The 24393-nt window shown below is 40.3% G+C and overlaps 2 protein-coding genes across 35 annotated transcripts in view; one reads left to right on the top strand and one right to left on the bottom strand.

Moving 5' to 3' along the window:
- Positions 1-12446: 12446 nt before the first annotated feature.
- Positions 12447-13491, top strand: ier2a (immediate early response 2a). The gene has a single exon (XM_012881570.3). It carries the CDS (start codon positions 12565-12567, stop codon positions 13096-13098), a length of 534 nt encoding a protein of 177 aa, XP_012737024.2. The 5' UTR covers positions 12447-12564; the 3' UTR covers positions 13099-13491.
- A 5898-nt stretch (positions 13492-19389) lies between these two features.
- The window catches only part of cacna1aa (calcium channel, voltage-dependent, P/Q type, alpha 1A subunit, a), a 107890-nt gene continuing 102886 nt past the window's right edge, over positions 19390-24393 (bottom strand). For 33 of the 34 annotated variants that reach the window (XM_036148245.1, XM_036148234.1, XM_036148228.1 and 30 more), the window contains one exon: positions 19390-21399. In XM_036148245.1, coding sequence (XP_036004138.1) covers positions 20599-21399 — 801 coding nt within the window. In that variant the 3' untranslated portion in view covers positions 19390-20598. The remainder of the gene's footprint in view (positions 21400-24393) is intronic. The other variant, XM_036148247.1, reaches the window with a different exon arrangement.

Below are 24393 nucleotides of genomic sequence, written 5' to 3'. Positions count from 1 at the left end.
TACTTAAAGCACCTAATCAGATTTAACAGTACTCTCATTTCCTATGGTCTGAGTTAAAATGAAAGTGTTTAAGGGAGCACCCCATGGGTCATTTTAGCAAGATAAGACAATTAAGTAGCAGCAGACCCAGATAAACGGTGAGCAACACTTTGTAGTGATTGTGGGCCTCATAGAAATCCACCATCAGTCATCTTGCAGCTTCTAAAGAAACGGAGGACTTTCAAACGGCTCTGCCTCCACCAGGCAGCTCAGAAAGGTCACAAGCCATTTCACAGTGGGAGTTGTGAGAACTGGTCTCCGCTTAGTCCAGGATTTTAAGTAAATAATTTGGGGAGACAGTGATGTAGCAGTAAATCTGGGAATGAGCTACAATTTCCTGCAATCTTTGATGCAAGAAACCTAATTTTGTTTGTCTTCAAGCAGAGCCAAAGCTAAAGAAACCCACCAAGGCCCCAAACCTTCCCACAGGCAGTAAAATAATCGAAGACACCACTTTTTTTCCCTGAACCCTCTGTTCCCTCATCTCCTTCAAGCAGATGTGTGTCTTTAATGAACATTGTCCATGTACACTGAAAGGGTTTTTGAAGCCCTTCCCTTGTTTTATGATCCACGCTAGGACTGGATAATTCAATAACAATATGTATCGATTGATAGATGTATGATGATAGAAAAAAAGGGTCAATAAAAAGTTCAATAGAATAACAGTTTTCCTTTCTTTTTAAATCCTAGCAATGTAGGTTAATACTACAGTCATTACACCCTCCAAACCAATCACAAACACAGACCCAGGAACGCTCCATCACCAAGCTCCGCCCCCTTCAAAGAGTTCAGAGAACACGCGTTTTTTGTTTTTTTTTCTTCCTTTTTTAAAAACTTGCAGTTTTGGTAAAAAAGTTGGTTGAATAAAGGGTTGAGTTTGAATTCAGGGTTTGTGTGTTCTGAATCTAAGAATAGATCGCTAAGCATCAGCATAAAATAGTCAGGGCTGCACTTAAAAATATATGTTTTGAATTTGCTCAAATAAATGTGTTTAATTATGGACATCGATCAATATTATTTATATTTTAGCAATATATTTTTTTGTCTATACTGTCCAGCCCAGATCTACACAGTCTCTTCCTTAGAGCATGCTGTTGTTGAAATCTCTGTAATGCTCAATATTCTATGAGGATGCCATCAAAAAAGGAATACAGTTAAAGATGACCTTACAATGTTTCAGTACCTTAAACACAAGGTTGTTTTTTTTTTTTTTTTTTTTTTTTTTTTTTTTTGGGACTGAACACTTGTGGCGTTTAGACTATTATCTGAGAGAATTGTTTTCACACATTCTTTTATATATTGGGTAATTGTGTTGATCTTATGGTGAGCATGGGGGAATCTTAAACATTATGGCAGAGATTTTATTGTTAAAACGACGGTGTGGTAACCAAGCTGTGTCACACAAAGATTGGTAAATTGATGACATTTTCTCTCCAACAGGACGCCAGAGACCGTTAATTTCAGAGTGCTAACACAGAATAAATGACTTTTTACATCCGTCGGTCCAAGAAAAAGGAGATGATGCCGACTGATTAACTGGTGGCAGCAATATCAATTCTCAAGCATATTTCAACTATTTCAACTATTCAAACAGAATATTTTAGACTCAATCATTTATGGGTTTTTTTTTTTACCTACAGCTTGTAGATGCTTCACACATTATTCTTATTAGCAGCTAATGTTTATTGTTCAGATTCAATCATATAAGCCCCAACATACTGCTGTTTTAATTTAATATTTAAAAGGAATGGAGTACTGCTGACACCTGGTGGACAAATCTATCAACATCAGGTTGTTGTGACAGCTCCTCTGTGTTTTGTGTCCAGCTTTTTTCCTGTGATATTATGTCTCTTTGGGTAAAAATGATAAATAATAGACCAAAGTACCTGTATTTGTGATCAAATTTGGTAGTTGCTTTAATGGGCATGTCTGTTTTGTTTGGTTCAGGAATGTAGACGTGTCGTATGGTGTTCGCACACCATAAGTTAAATGTGCATAGATGAAAATGCTAATTTCTTCGCATGTTCTGTGTCAGTCCATTAGATGCCACAAAATGGCAATCGCCCTTTTTTCAAAATGGTTTTGATTTACCTTTTGTTCCAGGTTATTTTTAGTTTCCTTTGTTAAATCTGTTCTTTTAAATGTTTCTCGTAAAGAGGTTACTTTGCTCACAGCATATGTTATTCAGTTTTGGTTGCTGTAGAAATGGAAACCAAGAAAACCAGCAGAAAGAGAGCCGGCTGTATTGAAGCCACCAAATGCCTCCAGGCTCCTTCTGAAGGAGGGAAAAGGGACACAATGTACAGAAAAATGTTTAGAATAACATGGATTAATGACAAAGTGTGTGCACGGTCGTTCTCTGTGTGTCTCTGTGTTGTCCTGTGATGAGCTGGCAGTCTGTCCAAGGTGTACCCGGCCTCCCACCAAGGGACTGATGAGGATGGGCACATTGGACAGAAATGTAACAGTAAAATCTAAAAACAGAATGTGATTCCAGCTTTCAATGAGTGCTCTAATTATTAATCCATTTTATTTGATTGTAATCCAGTTGGACTGTGTTCTTGGCCTCTTGGGAAGGTTCCTGAGTAAGACAAAGTAGTTGACACTAATTATAACAATTAGAAAGGTTTCCTCGACAGCAGAACAGAAATACGGTTTGGCCTAACGCAACATTATTTTTCCTGCATGTCTCAAAGCACTCCAAGAAAAGAAAAAGAAAAAGCACTGATATAAATACATTTTGGCACATGTTGTAACAAACATCACTTTTAAAAAAAAAGAAATGCAAAAAATTAAGAATGTAAAGATAATATTTCTATTTTGTCCAATGCAAAAATCCCATTTTTGAGACAAAGCTTGACTTGTGGCTGCAGTAGGTGCACAGCGGGTTTCATCGATGCATGAACTCCTATAGTCTCTTTATCCCTAACTGCAGTCCCAAGAACTAACCCTTATCCTCTTTTTCTATTTATATGTATGTCAAAATGTTACAAAGTAGTGCATAACATAACATAACCTCCCCCACCCCAACATTTCTCCTTTTTCAGCTGGTTACAGCAGGGGTTGCAACATTCAAATCCAACAGATGTTATTACTCTGGACAGCCTAAAAAAAAAAGAGAGCGGAGGAGCCAACCTTAATACACAGGCTGTATTTGTTTATAGTTCTCAGATTCATCTACTGAAACATGGGCCACAGGTGCTAAACTGGGACTACAGAAATCAGGATTTGGTGATGCAATCCGGAAAGGATCTCTATTGTTCTGGGAAGTGAGCATTGCCCCTCCTGGCAGTTTGGATGTAACTTCCTCATATCCCACCATCAGATCCATCCAACGCTCAAAGGATTATGGTGCTGTTGTTTCCTAATGGCTCACAATGATGCTGCGTCCTGTTAGCATGGGCGGTTGGCACCAAAGTCTGTTGAGAACCCCTTTTCAAAGGCTTCTGGGTACCATGCCTGGGAGACATAAGGCTTGGTTCATGCATAAGGATGTATAAATGACAGAAATTGGACAGGATCTTATCCCACAGACCTTTAACCATATCACATTCATACAGCAAGTGTGGCATTGCTCTGGATTCCAAAACGTCTGCATAAATCTTCATTGCTCAGCGTTAAGGTGGGCCGTTCTGCTTGATGTTCAGTAAGATTGGTTGAGGATCTTGTAATTAATAAGCTGTGCCAGTGTAGCAACCAGATGCGCATAATTTGTTTCGCTATGGTTCTGTGATGGTTTTCCCAATATCTCTTTGCCACGCCAATTTCAGTTCCTCCAATGTAGGTGTATTAGCCCTCCCAAAAATGTTGTAAAAGAGAGATAATATCTTTATTTCAGGTTCCAGGAGTACTAACTTTTGAATTGTAGTATTTGGTTAGGCCAGTGTTTCTGTGCAGAAGAGTGTCTAAGCTGGAAATACTTCCAGAAATCTTTTCCAAGGCAGATTACATGTTAGTTTCAGATAGTTGAACATTACCATATGACCATTTTCAAATAGTTTCTCCCAGGCATAAAGGTCGCCTTTTCTGTCCACTGGTACCAGCAGTGGACAGAAAAGGCGACCTTTGAGGTGACAGACAGCACCCTGTCTCAATGACCCTGTTTCAAACTGTGTAAGTTTGAAACAGGGTCATTGTGTCATTTTCAATCTGGACCCAAGCAGGGGCTTCATAGGGCTGCAGTTTATATTTGGAAAAGTGTGCAAGTGAAAAGGAGCAATGAAAATATAGTCTGGGAAGGGAGAACCTGCCCAGACTATATTTTCAAGAATAGAATTTAATGCGATTTAAGAAGGATTTCTTCCCTGACCAAGGTAATAAATTTACGCATTTGTTATATTTCTAAATTAACTGTATTGGGGAGAGAGATACAACGTGTACATTTCATAGCTGACTTAGGGTATTATAATCATTTAAATAAGGGTTAATTGACCAATTAGAGAAATATTCAATTTGCTCCAATTTTGTAATAGTTATTCAGTGTTTTAGATGACAGGCAAAAGCGTTATTCCCATAATTTCCTTAATGTTAGGAGAAAGTTTAATTCCCAAATAGGTCATGTCCTAGGGGACACTTGACTCTAAACGTTTTAGATATTGACATACTTTCTGATAATCTAATTTTACAAGCAGATATGTGTGAAAATCTATGGTTCAGGGGTTTCATTCCGAACAGATTCGATAGGACATATTTGATATATAAGATTTGTCCCATAACACAGCAACATTCTTCCCCATCACAGTTGTTAAGTCACTGTGCCTTACAGTTTACATAGGGTTTTTTTTTCCCGTTTGAGCTGTGATATTGCGTATTTTGTGCACTTGAGAGGAAATGTGTTTGTTCTGGAGAAGTCAGCAAAACAGCTCCCTCTAGAGTCGTAGAATGTCGTGGAAAATTGACTTTATTGACAACACCTTTGCTTCTTTATCAGCCATTTATCTAATTCCCTCAACACATGCAATAGCCTATTAAAGTTTTTTTTTTTTGTCAAACTTAGAACATCAGTCTTCAAAAACACAATCAAACAGTAACAACGCCACCATGGACAGTTATAAAATTAACATTGACATTGGAAAATAGATAATTAATGCATTTTTTTGGTTAGAAGTGACTTGGTCCTGGCTTTGGGTATGTTTGTGTCTAAGATGCTCCAGGCGGTGTTCCAGCCCAGCCAACCGGTCTTTCTCTTCTCTCTTGTGGTATGAGTGATGTTGTATCAATTTTCCACTACGACTGCCTTAAATGCATCCCATACAATACCTGGATCACAAACCGAAGCCGTATCGTATATCCTATTTTCTTTTATAGCTAAGTCTATTATTACATTAAATTGAATTTCCAACACGTTGGCTTGTCTAAATGATCTAGGGTGGATATAGTCAAGTCATCTGGAGAGTGGTCAGAGAAAATAACATTTCCAATTGAGGAAGATTGAGTTTAGTTGATAAGAGTTTTGGAAATTAGTATATAATCAATCCAGGAATATGATCTTTGTCTAAAGAATGAAGTGTGTTCCAGATATCTATTAAGTTTCGCTCTTCTATCGTTGTTTCAATAGCTGTACATATTATAGGGGCACCCTTCTTGTCTGTTGATTTATTCATTTGGGTATCTGAGCTGATTAAAATCACCCCCAAGTATGATGTTGTGATTTCCAAGAATGAAAATATCCCCAAACATTTCTGATGTTCCCTATAGAGTTCCCTATACTTTAATTTATCTTCTTTTCAGCCCATTAATCAAGAAGAAACCTGTATAAAACTAAACTCTGAACCACTCCTATGTGTGTTGATCAATATGGTTTGATCTGTGAGTATAAAAAGCTACATCTTTACCACATATATCTGCCAATTCAGATGTTAAAAACCTATATATTGATCATCTCTAAAAACAGGTAGAACGAGCACTATGTATAGGAAAAAATAACACTTCCCTATGGTTGCTCTAATAACATCATGAAACAAAATTGCTGGTAAAATAAAATAATTCATAGTATCAGTGTTCATACCACCATTCCCAGCTTGTATTACAGTTAAAAGATATATTATAAACTTCAACAGAGCAAATCAGTCTCTCACTTCACTTTATCTCCAGTCTGTACTTGGCTCGGGTCAAGATGTTGTGGGCATGCATGCGGCCTGCATGCAGGTATAAAGCTGGCTCCATCAGGTGGAAACTTGTTGGACATAGAAAGCCATAAAACAAAATACTGTCCTTTTAGAAAAAAAAAAGTACAATACACACAACTGCCACGCTCTTAGTGGACTTTGAATCTTACAAAACACCAGATCAACATTAAATGAAATTTTAATTTTATCCTCAAAAATGTTTCAGCTGCAATGCTGGAATATCACTCTGGATCCACAATGCATGTGCAGGCAGTGGTCTATAGTTCACCTGATCCCGAATATCACACACATATATATATATATATATATATATATATATATATATATATATATATATATATATATATATATATATATATATATATATATATATATATGCACCAGCAGGGATAAGCGTGACGGAAAATGTATGTATGTATGTATGTATGTATGTATGTATGTATATATATATATATATATATATATATATATATTTATAATTTTTTTCTCAGTTGTTCGTGTCCAGCTTCTTAATCGTAAAGTGGGAAAGGTTTAGCTTTGGGTCCCTCTTGTGGATTATTCGTGTATTACATGGTTGCTGTTTCATTTTTAGAACCTTAATGTATCCTATTATCAGATGTAAGTAGAGTAGCCAAAAATTGTACTCAAGAAAAAGTGGCACTACTTCAACATATTTTTACTCAAGTAAAAGTAAAAAGGAGACAGCTAATAAATTACTCAAGTAAGAGTAAAGAAGTATTCAGTAAGAAGGCTACTCAAGTAGTGAGTAATAATAACTGATGATTTAATATTTAAAAAAGTATGTTTTCGAACAGACAAACGTATAAGGTTATGTGCAAATTCTGGTATATTAAAGCCAAAAATGAAAAAATATTCAAAGAATAACAAAATTTCAAAATAACAAATTCAGGCAGAAGAAACACTTTTCTAAATAATTTGTTGTTCAACATTAAACTTGAAAGCAATACTTACAGCAGTTAATGTATATAAAGTATGTTAGAACAGTGTAAAGTACTTCCAATGACAATATCAACTGTTTACTGTACGTTAATTTGACCTCCAATTGGCTCAATGATCTCAGCACATGGAAAATTACATTAAAGTAACAATGCTTGTGCACAAATAACAAGTCTCACATTGACAAGAAGTCTAGGTTTCTTTTCTCTCTGGTGCATTTTTGGTTAAAACAATTATGTTCTTTATTCATAAAGTAACTCGCAGCATGTAGAGTAGGCAAAAATCTTACTCAAGCAAGAGTAGCGATACTTGAGTTATAAATGGTAAATGGACTGAACTTATGTAGCGCTTTTTCCAATCATACTGACCACTCAAAGCGTTGTACACTAGAGCCACATTCACCCAATCGCACTCACTAAAGCGCACACATATATACACCGATACGCAGCTCGGTATCGGTGTATGTGACAAGGGGAAGCTGGAATTGAACCCACAACCTTCCGATTGCAAGACGATTACTTAAGTCACAGTCGCCCATGTGCAATAACATTACTCAAGTAAAATAAAAAGTAGAGTGTAGTAAAACTACCCCTATAAGTACATTTTGTTCAAAAAGGTTACTCCAGTAAAAGGTAACTGAGTAAATGTGTCTAGTTACTACCCACCTCTGCACATTATCCTAAAGTAACTCCTAGAGGGTCATTTTTGCTCAGCGTTAATCACCCAGAATCACATGTATAGTGACCTCTGTCTGTCTACTGCGCTCATTTCGTGTTGCTTTCAGTCACTTGAGTAACGAGCTTGCGGATTTGTAACTAAATGTAACAAACAGAGCTACAGTGATGTGGTTTACAGTAGCTTATGTGTGATCGCAAGATACAAGGGAGAAGAAGAATTCATACAGATTATTTGCTTCAGTGTAAATATATATTTGATAACTAACCGTATAATTCTTTGTTTATCCTGGAAATAATTCAGAAATTGCTGTGCTGTAAACATGCCAAATTAGTCAATTATCAGTTCCTTATACCTTCCTTTGAAGCAAGACAGATCTTGGGATCTTTCAAATTGTTCTTTATGATTTCTTAGCCTGTCCTTTTAAAAGGTCTTCTAATGATTTTCTTGGATGGCTTTGCATTCATTTTCTGTTCAGTTTTGCACATGACCATAATAACATACCATACAGGAATGAAGAAAATGGACAAGTAAAGAAAAAAAAAACGAATGTCAGCCCTGACGGTAAGGGAAACAAACTATACACAGTAAATTGGGAGTATCCAAGTTTAATGCCTTTAGCAACAAGCAGGAAAAATCCAGCAAACAAGAAAAGAGATGCATCACCCATCATTTGATCATTCACTCTGCCTTTCAGCTGCTACCTCCGATTATAGAAAGTCAGTGAAAAGGGACAGGACTGAAACCAGATCACCTGGACCCTCAGGTGCTCAACGCAGCAATGGCTGGGTGCCCAAGGTAGACCACAGAAAGAAGAGATTGTTTTAACCCAGAGTGTCCAGCAGATGGCGGAGGTGGAGCAGGAATTCACAGAGAGGCCTGTGAACGAACCAGTGCTGTCAGACATCTCACTTTGGCCGATCGTTTAGTTTGCCAGACCTCCAGCTTTCAAATGCCAGTGTCCATGTCGTTTTGTGATTTCAAGACTAATTACACTATAGGCACCCATATAGAAAAAAATATTAGTATGAAAAGGGTTGAGAAACACAGTCTCGCTGTACTTCTTCAGTGGCAAGCTAATTTTTTTTTATATTTGATGCAAGTGACAACTATTTACTTACCTGCTGGAAAAGAGCTTTGACGTAGCAGGTAAAAAACTACCGACAAAGCATGATCTACACTACATATACCTACTTCATTTGAAAGATGACCACTCTGGCAGCTTATATGATGTTTAAATCACGCATCCATGAGCCAATTTCCTCCAATAAATGGCTGTCATTCACATACCAGAAATTCCTTGAAAACGTGGAGCACTCTGGGGGAAAACAGCTTTTCGCAAAATGTGCAGAATTATTATTATTATTTATTTTATTTTTTATACTTCCAAACATTACATAATGTCAATATGCAAACAGCTATAACACCCTCAATGTGCTGCTTCAAACGAAAGGTTGCAGACTGCTCAGATTCGGCACTTCAGGCAAAAATTTCGGCGGACTAAATTTTTATGCCCAAATATGGTCTCAGGGAAGCGGCACCCTGACGCAATCTTTGCTGCTGTTGCTTTAAATGGCTTCAGGAAACAAGGGCTCCCACGCACGTCATGGGTTTTCCTCAGCGAGGGCCCCACGAGAGCAGGATGTGCCCAATATGGGCATGTGTCTGTTAACCCCAACCCCCTCCCTCCCTCCCTCCCTCCATTCTCCCCTTCCTTTTTGTGTTTCCTGCCAGAGGAAGCAGCGCATTGGGGGATGGGTGAGAGAAGGAAGCTTGGACTAATAATACAGCTTCTTTTCTTGAGTGATCCGGAAAGCTGCAGGAGTGGAATGGCATTCATGTGAGGCTGGCTAATTATAGACCGAAATTCCTTCCACTGATTTAACTATGGCTTTCCAACCGTTTGCATTTATAAAAAAAAAAAGATAATAGGTATTATAATAATAATGAAATCTAAATATTGCTTATCTGCAAACAGGGAGCTGCTACCATCATACAAGCCTGATTACTCCCGTATACAGTGGCTTGCAAAAGTATTCACATCCCTTGAACTTTTACAGTTGTGGCATGCTTTTTTCCATTTTGTCACATTGCTACCACAAACAAATATATTTAGTTAGAACTGTATGTGAAAGACCAACACAAAGTGCTATAGAATTGTGATGTAGAGAGACACCATTTCTTAAAAAAAAATAAAAAACTGAAAAGGGCATTGTGCAAAAGTATTCAGCCCCCTGAGTCAATTCTTTGTCGAATCACCTTTTGTTGCAATTGCAGCTGCAAGTATTTTAGGGTGTCTCTACCCGCTTTGCGCCTCTAGTGACTGAAATTCTTGCCCATACTTTTTTTGCAGAACAGCCCAAGCTCAGTCAGATTAGATGGGGAGCCTTTCCGAACAGCAGTTTTCAGATCTTGCCACAAATTCTCGATTGGGTTCAGGTCTGGACTTCGACTGGGCCATTCTAACGCATGGTTATGTTTTGTTTTAAACCATTCCATTGTAGCCCTGGTTTTACGTTTAGGGTCGTTGTCCTGCTGGAAGGTGGACCTCACCCCAGTCTCATGTCTTTTTGCAGACTCCAACAGGTTTTCTTCCAAGATTTCCCTATATTTGGCTTCATCCGTCTTCCCTGTCCCTGCTGAAGAGAAGCACCCCTGGAGGATGATGTCGCTACCACCATATTTGACAGGATGGTGTGTTCAGAGCGATGTGCAGTGCTGCATTTTGGCCAAAAAGTTACATTTTGGTCTTGTCTGAACAAACTGCTAACGGGACTTCCCATGGTTTCCTTTCAACAATGCCTTTCTTCTTACCACTCTTCCATAAAGACCACATTTGTGTGGTACATAACTAATAGTTATCCTGTGACAAAGACAGATTCCCCCACCTGAGCTGTGGATGTTTGCAGTTCATCCAAAGTCACCATGGGCCTCTTGGCTGCATCCCTGATCAGTGCTCTCCTTGTTCGGCCTGTAGATTTAGGTAGATAGCCTTGTCTTGGTAGGTTTACAGTTGTGCCATACTCTTTCCATTTTCGGATGATGGACTGAACAGTGCTCTGTGAGACGTTCAGGGCTAGGGAAATCCTTTTTCAGCCTACGCCTGCTTTAAACTTCTCCACAACTTTATCCCTTGACCCCCCGGTGAGTTCCTTGGACTTCATGATGCTGTTTGCTCCCCAGTATTCTCTCAACCAACCTCTGAGACCATCACACAGCAGCTGCATTTGTACTGAGATTAGATTAAACAAAGGTGGACTCCATTCAGTCATTAGCAATAATCAGGCGACTTCTGAAGGCAATCGGTTGCACTCAGAGAAAACGGGGCTGCAGACTTTTGCACACCGCACTTTTAAAATGTTTTCAATTTCTTTCTACTTCATAACTGTGTACCACTTTGTGTTGGTTTTTCACATACAATTCCGATAAAATATATTCATGTTTGTGGTTGTAATGTGACAAATGTGGAAACGTGCAAGGTATATGAATACTTTTGCAAGCCACTTTGGAACGACTACACTTAGAGACTGTGACAGACATTGACTGATGTTAGAGAAAAAAACAGACACATTCACCATCGACAATGTTCTTAAACATGTGCGAATATGTAGGAAATTAGTAAATGTGATGTTTTAGTTTTCACCAAAGGTTTGCAGTGTTCTTATGATCTGTGTTGGAAGAAATGTTACTTTTAATGCTTTCCAGCTGACTTAGCTGCTGTGATTTCCACCATTTGAAAGTAAATGGTTTCTATGATATCTAACAATTATGATAATTAAGTCATACTTTTGATCTTTAAAGTCTCCTATTTATGACTTTGGACATAAAGGTCACAGTTATGACTGAATCCTATTAGTTATTTTCTCTTGGCTTTGACTTCAAAAGCCGTAATTGTTACTTTCTATGTCATAATTTTGAACATCACAAAGTTTGCTTTGAAAAAATCTAACTGAGACTTTCAAACAGTGTATCCGTTTATTGACTTTAGACTTTACTTTATTAGGTCCCCGAAGGGCAATTCGTTTGCAGCAAGTAATAGTAATAGTAAGCAACCAAAATCTAAATCTCAGAAACCTCATGGAGGGTTTTTATTTTATTAACCTCTTTGCTGTGGCAGGAGGTCACAATTGTGATTTTGCATCTTCAAAACACAGGATACTGACTTTTAAACTCATATTTATGATTATGAAGAAGTCTCAATTTTTATCAAATCATATAAATTACTATTATAATTTACTCTGTTCTGTATGTCTTTGTTATGGCTTTTAAAGCTTATTATTGTGGCTTTGTAATTGTAACTGTCCCTTTGAATCCCATAATGAAGACTTTGTATGGATTTCAAGCTCTAAATATCACAAATATGAAATAGGCTATCAAATGTCATTTAAAAATGTTATTAGAGTTGTGGAAAATCAGTATCCAATGCATTCATGCCTTTTTTAATGTGTGGTTTTGTTTTATGATGTCGCTGTTTTACATCAGCTTTTTATTTACAGTCTTAGGACTTGTATTCCAACTAAAGTTGGAAGCTCTTGTTGAAAATAGCTCACAGTTGACCCACACAGCTGCTCCACGGCCGATGGGCGGGGCTCTAGCCTGTGACTGATGACGTTGGGCGTGTGTGACGTCGGCGAGGTTATAAGTATCTGTCCCGCGCGGACGGCACTCTGTTTTGTGTCTGCGACAGAAGTTTCCGCGGCGCCACGCTGTCATTGAGGTGGTTGTTTTTCTTCCTGGGACCAGTAGTTTCAAAACAAGCGGCGAGATGGAGGTCAGCGCCGAAGCCAGGAGGATCATGGTGGTCGCTTTGGGGAAACTGTACAGCTCCCGCACGCAGCGCGGCGGTCTCCGCCTGCACCGGAGCCTGCTCTTGACTCTGGTGATGAAATCCGCTCGGGACATTTACCACGCGGCACAGACGACGGCGGAAAGCATGGAGGAAGAGCAGCAGGAGCAGCAGCACTCCGAGGTTGAGATGGCCGCAGAGGCGAGCGGCGTCCAAGAGCTCCAGGGTCCCTCCGCGTCTCTTCCTCACCTGGCCGCCGACGCGGACGCGCAGAGCGGCACGGGAAAGCAGGAGAACACCTGCCTGAGCGGGCCGCCGCACCACACGCGGAAAAGACGGGGCAAAGCTACCGCCGAGCCGGACTTCCTGCCCTGCAAGAAGGCGAAAATGGAGTACGGGACTGCTCAACAGCTCCTCGTCAGCTCAGTTTTGGTGGACTACGCGAACTGTAGCAGTGAGCTGGGACCTTCTCCAAGCGCCGTGCCCCTACCGACAGTCATAGCAGCGTGTTGAACGCGTCCAGAGAGGACTTCTGAAAGTTTCCACCCTCGGCCCCGTGGGAGCCACGGACGCCCAGCGCGGCGCTCCCGTCCCCGCGTCTGGGTTTCGGGGACCCGCCGGGGAAAGCGTGGCCCCGGGCAGCTTGGGCTTGTTCCCGTTGGGGCGCAGCGGTTCCCGTGAATCACTCCATACAGGCAGAACGCCTGAAAGCTACAAGGATTTGGGACTATTTCTGCCTTTCGTTGACTTACTTCCACAGATATGTGAACTCTGTTGCTGCCTCACACGGCAGACTCTGTGATCTTTGTTATTGTCTACATGCTGACTTAACATAGAAGACGTGATCAAGTGTAACATTCTCATTGACAACTACCTCAGTATTTATTAAAACTTTTTTATACTTGATAAAACAGTGTAGAGTGTTTTTTTTTTCCCCCACCACCTGAAACACCATTCATTCAAATAGCTCTATTTACAGGGGTTTGTATTTTGGAAAACTGAAAGTGCTGCCCCACAAAGCTTAATAGGGTGCTAAAAAGTTGTCTACCTCCCCCCACAGTTTCTCACCCCCCATGCTGATTAGCACAATAAAAGCAGGGACAATTCAGGAGACTGGGGTGCTAAAGAAAGAAGAGGGGGGAGGAGGCCATAAAGCCATTGACTGGCCAAACACTGAAATCAATGGAGGGTTTGTTGCTCCTCATGTAAAACTACATGTTTTGGGAGTTAGTCGTATTCCATTTGTCACCTTGAAAAACCAATGCAACACTTTTGTAAATTGGGAAAGAAAAACATTGAGTGAATCAAAGCAATTCTGACAGGATTAATCAAAAGTTTGACGTAGCTGGTGTGCAGGGATTCACCAGTAGCTGTTTGTTTTGGGGGAAGGGGAATAGCCCAGGAGGAGGGGGAGAGGAATGCAGGAGAGGTTGTACTTCTGTGTGTGGGGCACCCGACTGAGAGCTTATTCTTCCGGCTGAAACCGGAGCGCAGTCTGTGTACACACAGATCTGGATGCGTCTGGTCATGCCTGTGAAAGTGCGGGCGTCTCACACACACACACAGCCTTGTTTCCTCTTGATCAGCCGCTCATTCACTGAGTCGCTGCTGAATAATTTTCCATCACACCTCTCAGATAGCAATGAGAAATTGACCCAATTTTGTTCCATCTTGCAGTAATGAGTTTCTGCGTAAATACTTGATTTTATATACTTGAAAGGCCATGTGGGAACAGCAGGAGAGGGTCAGGGCGAATTTGTCGTGACCCATTCACAATATAAGTTAATATTAATGCAAAAACTACAGTTTTCAATCATCTGGTGGTTGACTTTCAACCGATTCCTTGAATTTATTAAAGACAACCTTGCGTCTCAGCAGGCAAACGGCTCTGATATCTGCGTCGGTCACATGGTGAAAGTGGGCATCCACCTAGCAGTGGATATATGAACGGGGCATTCACAGACTGACAAATGGTGGGCACCCACTCACGCCGATTAGTCTGTCTTCTCGCACTTTGGAGAGCAGCTATTAAATGACAGAATTGGAGAGCCTGGCTGTAATACTAAAAGGAATTGTATGCCTTTTTTTTTTTTTTTGCCATGCATGCTCGTTCATACCTGTCATTCATATCCTAATTTTTGAAAGTGTTTAAATACACTGACTTATTTAGCAAGAAACTGAAATCTCCTGTTTGATCTCAGATCGGCAATAGTCAACATTTCTCATAAAAACAATTCATTTCATTGTTACATTTTTTTTTAAATTGAATGGAAACTGAATTAGAATGAAATCAATCTTTTATGATGTGCTCTTCAATGATCATAACCCTAATATGAATGTGCAGAGACATAGGCCTACTACATTTTCTGTGATTTATAAATAGAACATTTCCTAAAAGCTATCTTGGAGCGTCAAATCAGTTGTCCGGCAGACACAGCTAATCTCTGAGCATAATCTGAATCAGTGGGAACAGGAGAAGCGAACGTTGGATTTTGATGAGCTACCTGCAGCAGCATGGATGTTCCTTACATCCAGATTCCCATCGAAACAGACCTCAGTGTGTTCCTCTTCAATGTAACATATACCCTGGGTACCCCGGGTCATTTCAGCGAAGAATTTAGCATGCTTGGATTCACACTGATGGCCACACAAAATAAAACGTGGAGTAAAATACGACTTTGGGAAAGAAAAAGACAAAGGCGTGTGCATTCTCTCTGGATTTTATTCTTTAGGAAGAGATCCGTTTGGAATTACAAAATGCACTGGTAGAAATAGCGGTGAGACTGGCCGAGAGTGAGAAAGGTTAGAGTGCGAGAGAGAGAGAGGGAGAGGGAGGGGGGGCAGAAAACAAGGTTGTGGGTGAAGGGTCAAAAGGTCCAACAGCCAGTTAGAACGAGAACATCAACAGATTTGGCTAGCTCCTGCACCCCCTTGTACGCCCTGGAGTAGAAAGGAGAATACACCGTCCTCTGAACCGTGTTCTTCTCTCTCTATATATTTTTTTTTCATTAAAAACAGTTCTTTTTTTTTGGCGGTGTCTCAAAGCTCAAACTTGGATGTGTTGTGTCTCAACCCCATGTAAATGAAGAAAAGAAACAAGACTTTGACTCTTACCAAAGTATCTTCAGTGTTTTCATTTTTTATTTTTTTTTCATTTTTTTGCCTTTTTTGTTTTCAAAAATAGAAGAAAAAAAGAAACATTGTTTTTTTTTTGTTAAAAACATCTATCTATTTATATATCTTTTTTTTTTCCTTATTTCTCTGAATTAATTAATGTGCTTTTTCTTTTCTGTCCTGAAGATGACTTTAACCCACGGTGTGGCATGCACATAGCACATGCATTTCTGGAACTAGATTTTTTTTTTCTTTTTTAAGATCTTTTATACTTAAAAAAAAAAAGAAAAAGAAAAAACAAACAAACAAACAAAAATACTTTTTTTTTTCTCCCCGTTGCGACTTTACATTGCTTTTTGAAGAACTCGTGTGCTTAATCAGCGTGTTAGTGGATTTTACTGCAGCATATACACAATGATGGAGAAGTGAATGCTCAGGCTTTGCGCGTCTCATCCAGAGGTTTGACTTGACAGCACAAACGCTCACAAACACAGATATTTGCAAACTGTCACAATGCCATGACAGACATGTTCAAAACTTGAAAAAGGAGTTCTGCAGACAAAGCATAGGAAACAAAAGCAAGCCTAAGAAATAAAACGCCAAAGATATCAGAACCACATTCACCCGTGTACATACATACCAGCAAAAGGCCCACTTCCACAACCAGGAGCTACATACCTAGTTGCTTTCTGATTATTTTATTTTTTTTCCAGTGTAGTGATGTCAAAAGTACTGGTGACATCCCACTAAGGCTGGAAAGACACTAATAGGCAGTTTTTATTTTTCATTTCTGTTTGTTTTTGATGCATTCTCTGGTCAACGTGTGATAGGCCTCCAGGTTAAAAAAGGTTGGTCAACTTAAAAAAAAACAATAAACGGGAACAACAGTGCTGGGGCTGACAGTGGTGTGCATTGGTGACCGGGGTGGGGGGTTAGTTCTGAGGCACACAGAGAAACACACAATCAGTAGCCACACGGGAGCACAACACTCAGGACCCTTGTGATTTCCAGGATCGGGGCGAAAAAAAAGCCCAGACGTCATTTCTCCAACCCGCCTGAACTGTGCTACAGTGCAGTTTGGTCACCTGCTGACAAGGTGAACCCTGATGAGGTGGCCTGGAAGTGAGAGAGAACAATGCTACAAGCACAACGCTCGCTCAAAAGTCATTGAGTTTTGCCGTCACACGGCACCCCCTGGAGGTCACCAGTGGTGTGAGAATATTTTGGATTTATCACCTGCCTGAGAGAGCCGAGAGCACCTTGGCTGCAAACGCTGTCACTGGTCGAGCTTCACTGATAGGTGGAATCAGCTCCATGCTGAAAGGACCTGCACTATTTACAAGTCTGACGGAGACTGCATATAACGACGTGTGAGATGGAACCTCTCCTTTCTCTTTTTCTGATTTCTTACAACCACCCTGCTGTTAAGGTATTGGTTTTCAAGTGGAAAACAAACAAAATAGAGAAAATGTAATAATTTTTTGTATTTGTTGCCCAATTCATAATTTGCAATTTCTATGAATGAAAAGGTCCGAAATGCATGTATAACGGAAATTACCTACCTGGGCAGGTATAGAGGGTCGACAAGAACTGCTCCTTCTATGATATGAACATTGGATCAGAAGAGCAACTGTTGTCTAAATATGTATTTGTAAAAAGATTTGAATTATTATTATAATTTTTTATTAGCTTCTTAGTCTCCCGTCCTTGGGCAAAGAGGCTTTGCTGTTTGATTCCTTCTTCAACATTACAAATTTTGATATTCTTAAGCTGCACTCAGGTGTAAAGCATCCTAAAACAACTACATTTCTTTGAGAGCACATGGTTAGAGAGGATTACATTTTTCAAATTGTTCCAAATATCATATTTCCTAGAGCATCTTTGTAAACGTTAACATGCATGATGAGGAAGGCCTAATTGGTAAATGGTAAATGGTAAATGGACTGAACTTATATAGCGTTTTTCCAGTCATGCTGACCACCCAAAGCGCTAATTAACAGTGGATTTGAGATTAACACAATGGATGACTAATGAGAAGCGATATGGATAAGCAATAGTTTGCATTATGTTAGGTTTCATTTCAATCTTGAGATTTGGGGAAGAATGACAATAGTTTGAAGCATTTTTTAGAATTTGATCTGATCTTTTCATAAAGTAAGCCCTGTTTTCTGTCGATTTAAACCTAAATTTCTTCTTGTGCAACGGTACTATCACCGCTACGTACTGTTGGGCAGTAATAAGATGTCAAGGTATCCAAAAATAATGACAGCGAAGCTTCAAATACCGTCATTATAAACCGCTACACACTACACACGATACTTTTAAATGTGTTATGTTTGCTTTGATCTGTGAAAAGTATACTTCCCGTAAATTCTTCTTCTGTTGCCATTACTTTCTACAGAACGACAAATAGGGATAGGCAAAAACCAGTGTGTTTGGATATTAAATCAATGATAAACAGACATAAAGTTTAAGTCCTGTGTTCATCTTCAGGAGCACATCTTGGAGCGGTCCTTCATTTGGAAATGGTGACAGAAGGGTTTGTGGAGATTACGGAAATACAACATGACAGTCCCTGTCCTAGAAATGCAACTTAAGCTGCTGGGGCTCCTGCTCAGTCCGGATGAGCACAGTTTCTAATCAAAACAACCTTGACATTTCTTTTGTTGATTCATACTAAAATAGTAATGGCCTTTTGAGAGCTTGTCAAATTACCCATTACATTTTCTCTGGTAGGGCTATGTCAGTGTAAAAAAATCTGTAGTTTCTGTCTTTAATCAAAGAAAGTATTGTTCATAGTTTATGACAAACACTTAAAACACCCTAAATTACATTGCTTTATCAATATTATTAATTATTATTTTAGGAAGGCTTAACGGTATTGATAAATGTATACAACCCAGCCTCCTCGCCGTTTGTTTCAAGCTCACAAAGAAAAGCCAAATCTCTCTTGAAGGTGTAGGCTAGTTTACTGCAGGTGTTCCCGCTCTGGAGATTATACGCGTCTGCCTACCAGTTGGAACTGAGTCCGCCTCCTGTCGGATGCTGTCTGTCACCAGGCCCGTTTTGAGAGAGGAAAAGCAAAAAGCCTTCTCCCACACTATGTCTGAGTGTTAGAGGTCCACCACAGGGTTGGAAAAAGAATTACCTGAGCTCCAAATAAAACAAAACAAAAAAAAAAACAAACACGGAACACAACATCCATCTCACTCTCACAATCACTAATCAAATACAAGCAATTACATTAGCAGTTTAACCATCATTTCCTTTAGAGACAAAGAAAAACAAAGATGAAGAGTTTCTCTCCTTTCTGTGCCTTTCTATTGGTCTCTTCTTCTCTGATACCTCTGTTAGAACCCCAAACCCTGGAAGACTTTAAGATTTGAGTTACTGATTTGTCTGACTTTTAACCACCGCTGAGACCACATTACAAATAATTTAAGAAAAAAAAAAACAAATCAACCCATGTTAAGTTTACCCTGCTACCCATTATATCATAATCGCACGATGACCTTTGTTACAAAAAAGTTACTTTCACTAAAAATATGTGCAATTCCAGCTGTATCAGTGGCAGGCATTTGGCACAGAACGGACAGCTGACGAGCAAGCAAAAAGTTTCAACCCCCCCCCCCACCTCCCACATAAACGTACACCAACTATCCGATTTCCCCAGTAGCCCTCTGTCTTTTAATCGTTAGTGAAAATGAAGGTACGGCGAGAGGAATGTCATTCAGAGCACAAAGAGAGAAACAGAAAGCATTTTTCAGTAAAAAAGAGAGAAACCCTACAGAGCACAATGGAAAGGGAGGAGAAACCGCTCTCCTCCCCAGAAAAGACAGTAGATTCTCATTGTTTGTATCATTAGTATTCTTTTGTAGCATTCATGCAGGATTCCATAATGTGTTACAACTCCGGCAAGTCTTAAAAAAAAACAAAAACGAAGCTGCGTGGGGTGCAACAGAAGATTCAAGCTTCGATGTTCTGAAGAAGAAGAAGAAGAAAAGGAGGAAGAGGAAGAAGCAGCCGCAGGAGTAGAAGACGAAATACTGCAGAAAACAGTTGTTTGTTTGTTGTGGTTTAAATCCATCCTCAATTTTTTTTTTTTCCCCTGGTCATGGGATGAGGTCGGCTAAAGTTTTTTTTTGTCTCTAGGAGGAGTGTGTTAAATATCGCCAACACACCCATCCCGTCCTCTGGCTTGTATTTTTTTTATTCTCAGAGAGACTTTTTAACACCCCTCTAAGACTTCCCAACTCTCCCACCCACTTAGCCTTCTCACCGTTTACAGGCAGAGGGCTCTTTGTCAGATTTAAAAACACAGATGATAAAACTCATCAATATTCAGTTGGTGGCTGGGAGGGTTGGATCTGATTTTTTTTATTTTTTTTACAGCTAACTCAACAGTTAGCCTGGGGGAGCTTTAAAAAAAAAGGAAAAGATTGTTCCTGTTTCTCTGACTTTAAAGTGTCTTTTATCGAGTCGCAACTCTTGACATCTTGTAAGTGGCTATAGCTCATTGCCAGAGGCATAAAATTAAGACACAACGAGTAGTGTCCATCATTTCTCCTCCCGTCGTTACAAACTTGAACCTGTGTTTTGTCTCTTTTGGCATCGAGAGATGAACAACACTGCAAGCAGAACGCAAAAGTCGTTGCTTCTTGTTTCTCCAGATTTTGCCTTTGCATCCTCACTTTGTCCGTTTCATGCTGATACCGATCCTTTCATCCAGTGAAGCATCCATGTGTCGCCCCCCCCCAAGAAGCTGGGCTGTCTAAAAATAATGACCAGACTAAAAAGAAAGGTTGTGGTTTCCCTTGGCAGTCACTGCTCTGGCTAAGAGCTTTCCATTTTTTTCCCCCCCAGTCTGTTGATTATACATCCCTCCCCGTTCCCCGGGGGCTAGCACCAATCATCTTCCTCCGTCTCACCATAGGGTTCATGCAGTCCCTTGCGGGGACCTCTTGGATGCCCCGCAGGAGGAGGAACCTTGTGAGGCCCAGTGTGCGGAGGTCCATGGAGGTGTGTGGAAGGGGATGACGATCGGTAGCCGTTCGGTAAACGGCGCTGGGCGGCGGGCTGAACCTGGTTCTGCACAGGCCCAGTCAGGGCAGTGGTGGGAGGGATCGCGTGGGAGACAGTCCTGGGCGAGGTGCGCGTTGGCTGCGGGTGGGGGTTGTTAACAGGGTGAGGTTGTGGCGGAGGAAGAGGATGGGGGTTGTGAGGCTGTGGTTGTGTGGGCGGAGGCAGTGGGTGGTTGGCCAGGGCATGGGGGTGGGGGTTTCCACCCTGCATGGGACTTGGCTCATAGGCAGGTGGTTCATGGTGCGGATCATAGTCCTGGTACTCCTGATTGTAGAAGCAGCCGTCCCCTTCCATGGAACCGCCTCCTCCACCCGAGTCTCCCCAGCGAAGCGGAGGATGATTGCTCTGGCGAGGTGTGCCGTGGTGGGCTATTGGCACTCCAGCCGGGGGTGGACCCTGCCCTTGGAGAGGCTCTGGAGAAAAGTGGCGGGGGCCTGGGGCTGGGGGTCTGCCCTGCGGTCCCCCGGGCGGCGTGGGCATGGACTTACGGACTACAGGGGAGTACGTGACGTGAGGTCGGGGTGTGGCGGGTGTCTGAGGCAACTGTCGGCGACCTCTCCGCGGTGTGCTGGTTCCCGAGGTCGATGGAACTGGACTTCCGCTGACTGAACTACTGCCCTACACAAGAAGTGAAATAAAGCAAATAAAAAGAACGAACCACAAATTCAAAGACACAACATGTAGAATAAAGCAGAAGGCGATGAAGGCAGAGCATCAAAACAAACAGAGATCAAGGGGGAAAAAATGCCAGAAAGCCAGAAGAAGCGCAGCAGAAGAGCAAGAGAAGACGAGAACAAGATTTAGAGCAACGATACGGAGAAAAGCACCAGTCGTGATGTTTGTGGGATGAAAAATATAATGGCATCGGACAGCAGCAGAGCAGTGGATAAACAGGAGTAGAGGATGCAGATATAAAGGATGAGATTTCAAACGGCACCATGCAAAGAGAAGCAAGATGTCATGCAGAGGAAAGAAAACAAAAGACGACAGAAGAAAAAAAGTTAAAGGGTTGATCTGCAGACCAGCAAACACAGCAGAGGGTAAGTATTGAGAACAAAAACAGAAAACGCCTTTAGTTTACTTCAATTAAATGTGCAGTGTTTATCCATCGTATGAAGACTTAAAGGAAATTTACACTTTTGGGGTGTGATAAACACTAGCAAGCTAAAGACAGTCACATAAATATAGTCAAATATCCATTTTTATTAGAGATGCACCAAGAAATTGTCTGCGAACCAGAATCTGACAATTCTCAGCTTGACCCTGACCTGCCGGCTGAAATCACAAAGTTCTTTCTTTTGATAATTGAAAGCACATTACCTAAGTACTTCCCAGCTCACATTAACATTACTCTTAAGTGTGTATGCTTTAACGAAAAAAAAAAAAAAAATCAATAACAAATGGAAATTAATTCTTGGAATTAAGGAAATCAAAGTCTTTTAATAGCTTTTTGCATGACTACGGCAGCATTTTGGCGATGCATATTTGGAAATGAGCTCCAAGTCTTGCCATCATCTTTAGCTCCATCCACATATTTTCAATTAGATTCAAGGAGCTGGGTCACTCAAAAAATACCAATATTAGCACCAGTTCGAAGAAACATGTTGATAAGATGAAAATATTATTTTAAATCTGACATATGTGTGAAAAGTTTTGGTCCTAATTCTAGCCAAATTGTGTCATCGTCATCTTTATTTGTCATTGCAACTTTTTACAGTTCAAACAAATTTGTCCTCTGCATTTAACTCATCGCTCAGGGTGGACATTGAGTGGCACCGAATGGTCTTGCTCAAGGACCCAGAGTTGCAATCTGTGGGATTCGAACCGGGGAACTTGGCCACCACTTCTCACTGTATTATAATGCAATGACTGCAACTGTTCCCACAAACAGGCTACGTCATTTCATGAATCCCAAACTGTGTCTTCAGGTGTATTTGTTTATCATAGAACAATTCAGTCCAGGTTTACGCCCGAAAAAATGGTGAAATGTCCCCACATTAAATTGCTGATTTGGAAGGCAACTTCAGCGTGTTCCTATTCACTTGTTTGCTGTTGCTGCTAATGTGTTGGCAAGAAGAGGTGAACTGGTATTTGCTTAGCAACCATCATTTATTAGGTCTTGTTAAAACTTGCATTACCAAACACTGTCCAAATATTTGCTATAACACAAAAAATTGCAACTTAACCCGTTTAACCGTGGGGGAATTTTAGATGGCCGGTGTGACATGCATAGATAAATATATCTCTATTAAATCTCAGTAGCCAACAACGAGTGGCCGTGATTCGCAACGCTACGACTAAGTGCCCACTGATTCCCCAATGTGTATTTATTTATTTTTTACCCCCGAGTTTCATTCATGTAAAGATCAGGGTCCACATCTGTCTGAACCCGATGAACCATACTCATCCAACAGTTAGCACACAGGTCTGTAATGCTAAAATGCAGAAGGCCCTGCATCAGCTCTCCTTTCGCAGCTTGAATTCTGCTTCCTAGTAGACAGCAGTTCTGGCAGATTTTGGCTGCACATTACTGGAAAAACATGCTGTTGGTGTTGATGAATGTCACGATAGCAATATGGCTTGCAATGAATAAACTGTTGAAAAGTGTTATGTCTTTATGCTTTTTTAGAGCCATAGCAAACACAGATTCCAGATATTGTGTAATCTATCCAGCTACTGCAAAATAATCCCTTTAATATTTTCATCTCAACAGCATAGTTTTTTCAAAAAAGATGCTGTCCAATGTCTGCTGTTTTGACCATCTAGCAATTTATAATTGTAGCTTCTTAATGACTTCACCACCTTCTCACCTGTGTACCTTCTAAAACCTTTTTTTATCCAGCATTAACAAACACGTGTCATCCAATACAGGCATAGAGAGCCTAAATAATAATTTATCTAAGATTTATTGCATATAGTGATATTCCAATTTTTTTTAATTTACAATATGTTGTGCAAACAGACGGGAGGCTATGGAGAACACAATGTTCCCATGAAAATGTCTGTAGTGCATTGCACATTTCTGCTGTTCTCCACAACATTGGTAATGCAGTTTTGCGTCCACAATTGTTTCATAACTGACATCACCGATGACATCGACAAGATGCATGCTAATAATAGTTTGAAATGTCAACTTTGTAATCGCTTTGTCACGGTTTTCAAATGGTAAAATCCTGTTTTACGGCGACTCTCTCTCACATTCAGTGTGATGGCTGCCAGTGCTCTGCTCAGGGCAGTAAGGCTAGAAAAAACATCCTGAATGCTTTTCTTAACTCTTCTTATATTATATCATCGGCAGGACAGAGCTTTTCTGAAATTGACCACAAGATTCGGGTCAATGCATCTCTAGCGTTTATGGATATTTGTTAGATTGTTGGATACACACTGACTTCATCGAATCAACATGCCTCAATGATACATTTTGAATTATTAATCTCACAGTAGAGCACATGTTTATGTGAATGGAGCAATAAATAACATGTTTTGACCTTTTCAAGACAGAAATGGCCTGTGACAAATACATTTATTTTGGTTTCAGTTCATCTTTTATCAATTAGGTAGTCTCTTTCTGAAAAGGATATGGTTTTTCTGTCTCCAGCCTCTTTATTATTT

The sequence above is a fragment of the Fundulus heteroclitus genome, chromosome 16 (assembly GCF_011125445.2).
Source record: "Fundulus heteroclitus isolate FHET01 chromosome 16, MU-UCD_Fhet_4.1, whole genome shotgun sequence".
NCBI classification, from domain to species: domain Eukaryota; kingdom Metazoa; phylum Chordata; class Actinopteri; order Cyprinodontiformes; family Fundulidae; genus Fundulus; species Fundulus heteroclitus.
Note: the sequence above shows the minus strand (reverse complement) of the source record. Positions and strands in the feature narration are given on the sequence as shown.

Bases quoted from the DNA above. Each gene is read 5' to 3' on its own strand.
- ier2a (XM_012881570.3), top strand. From the start codon at position 12,565: ATGGAGGTCAGCGCCGAAGCCAGGAGGATCATGGTGGTCGCTTTGGGG.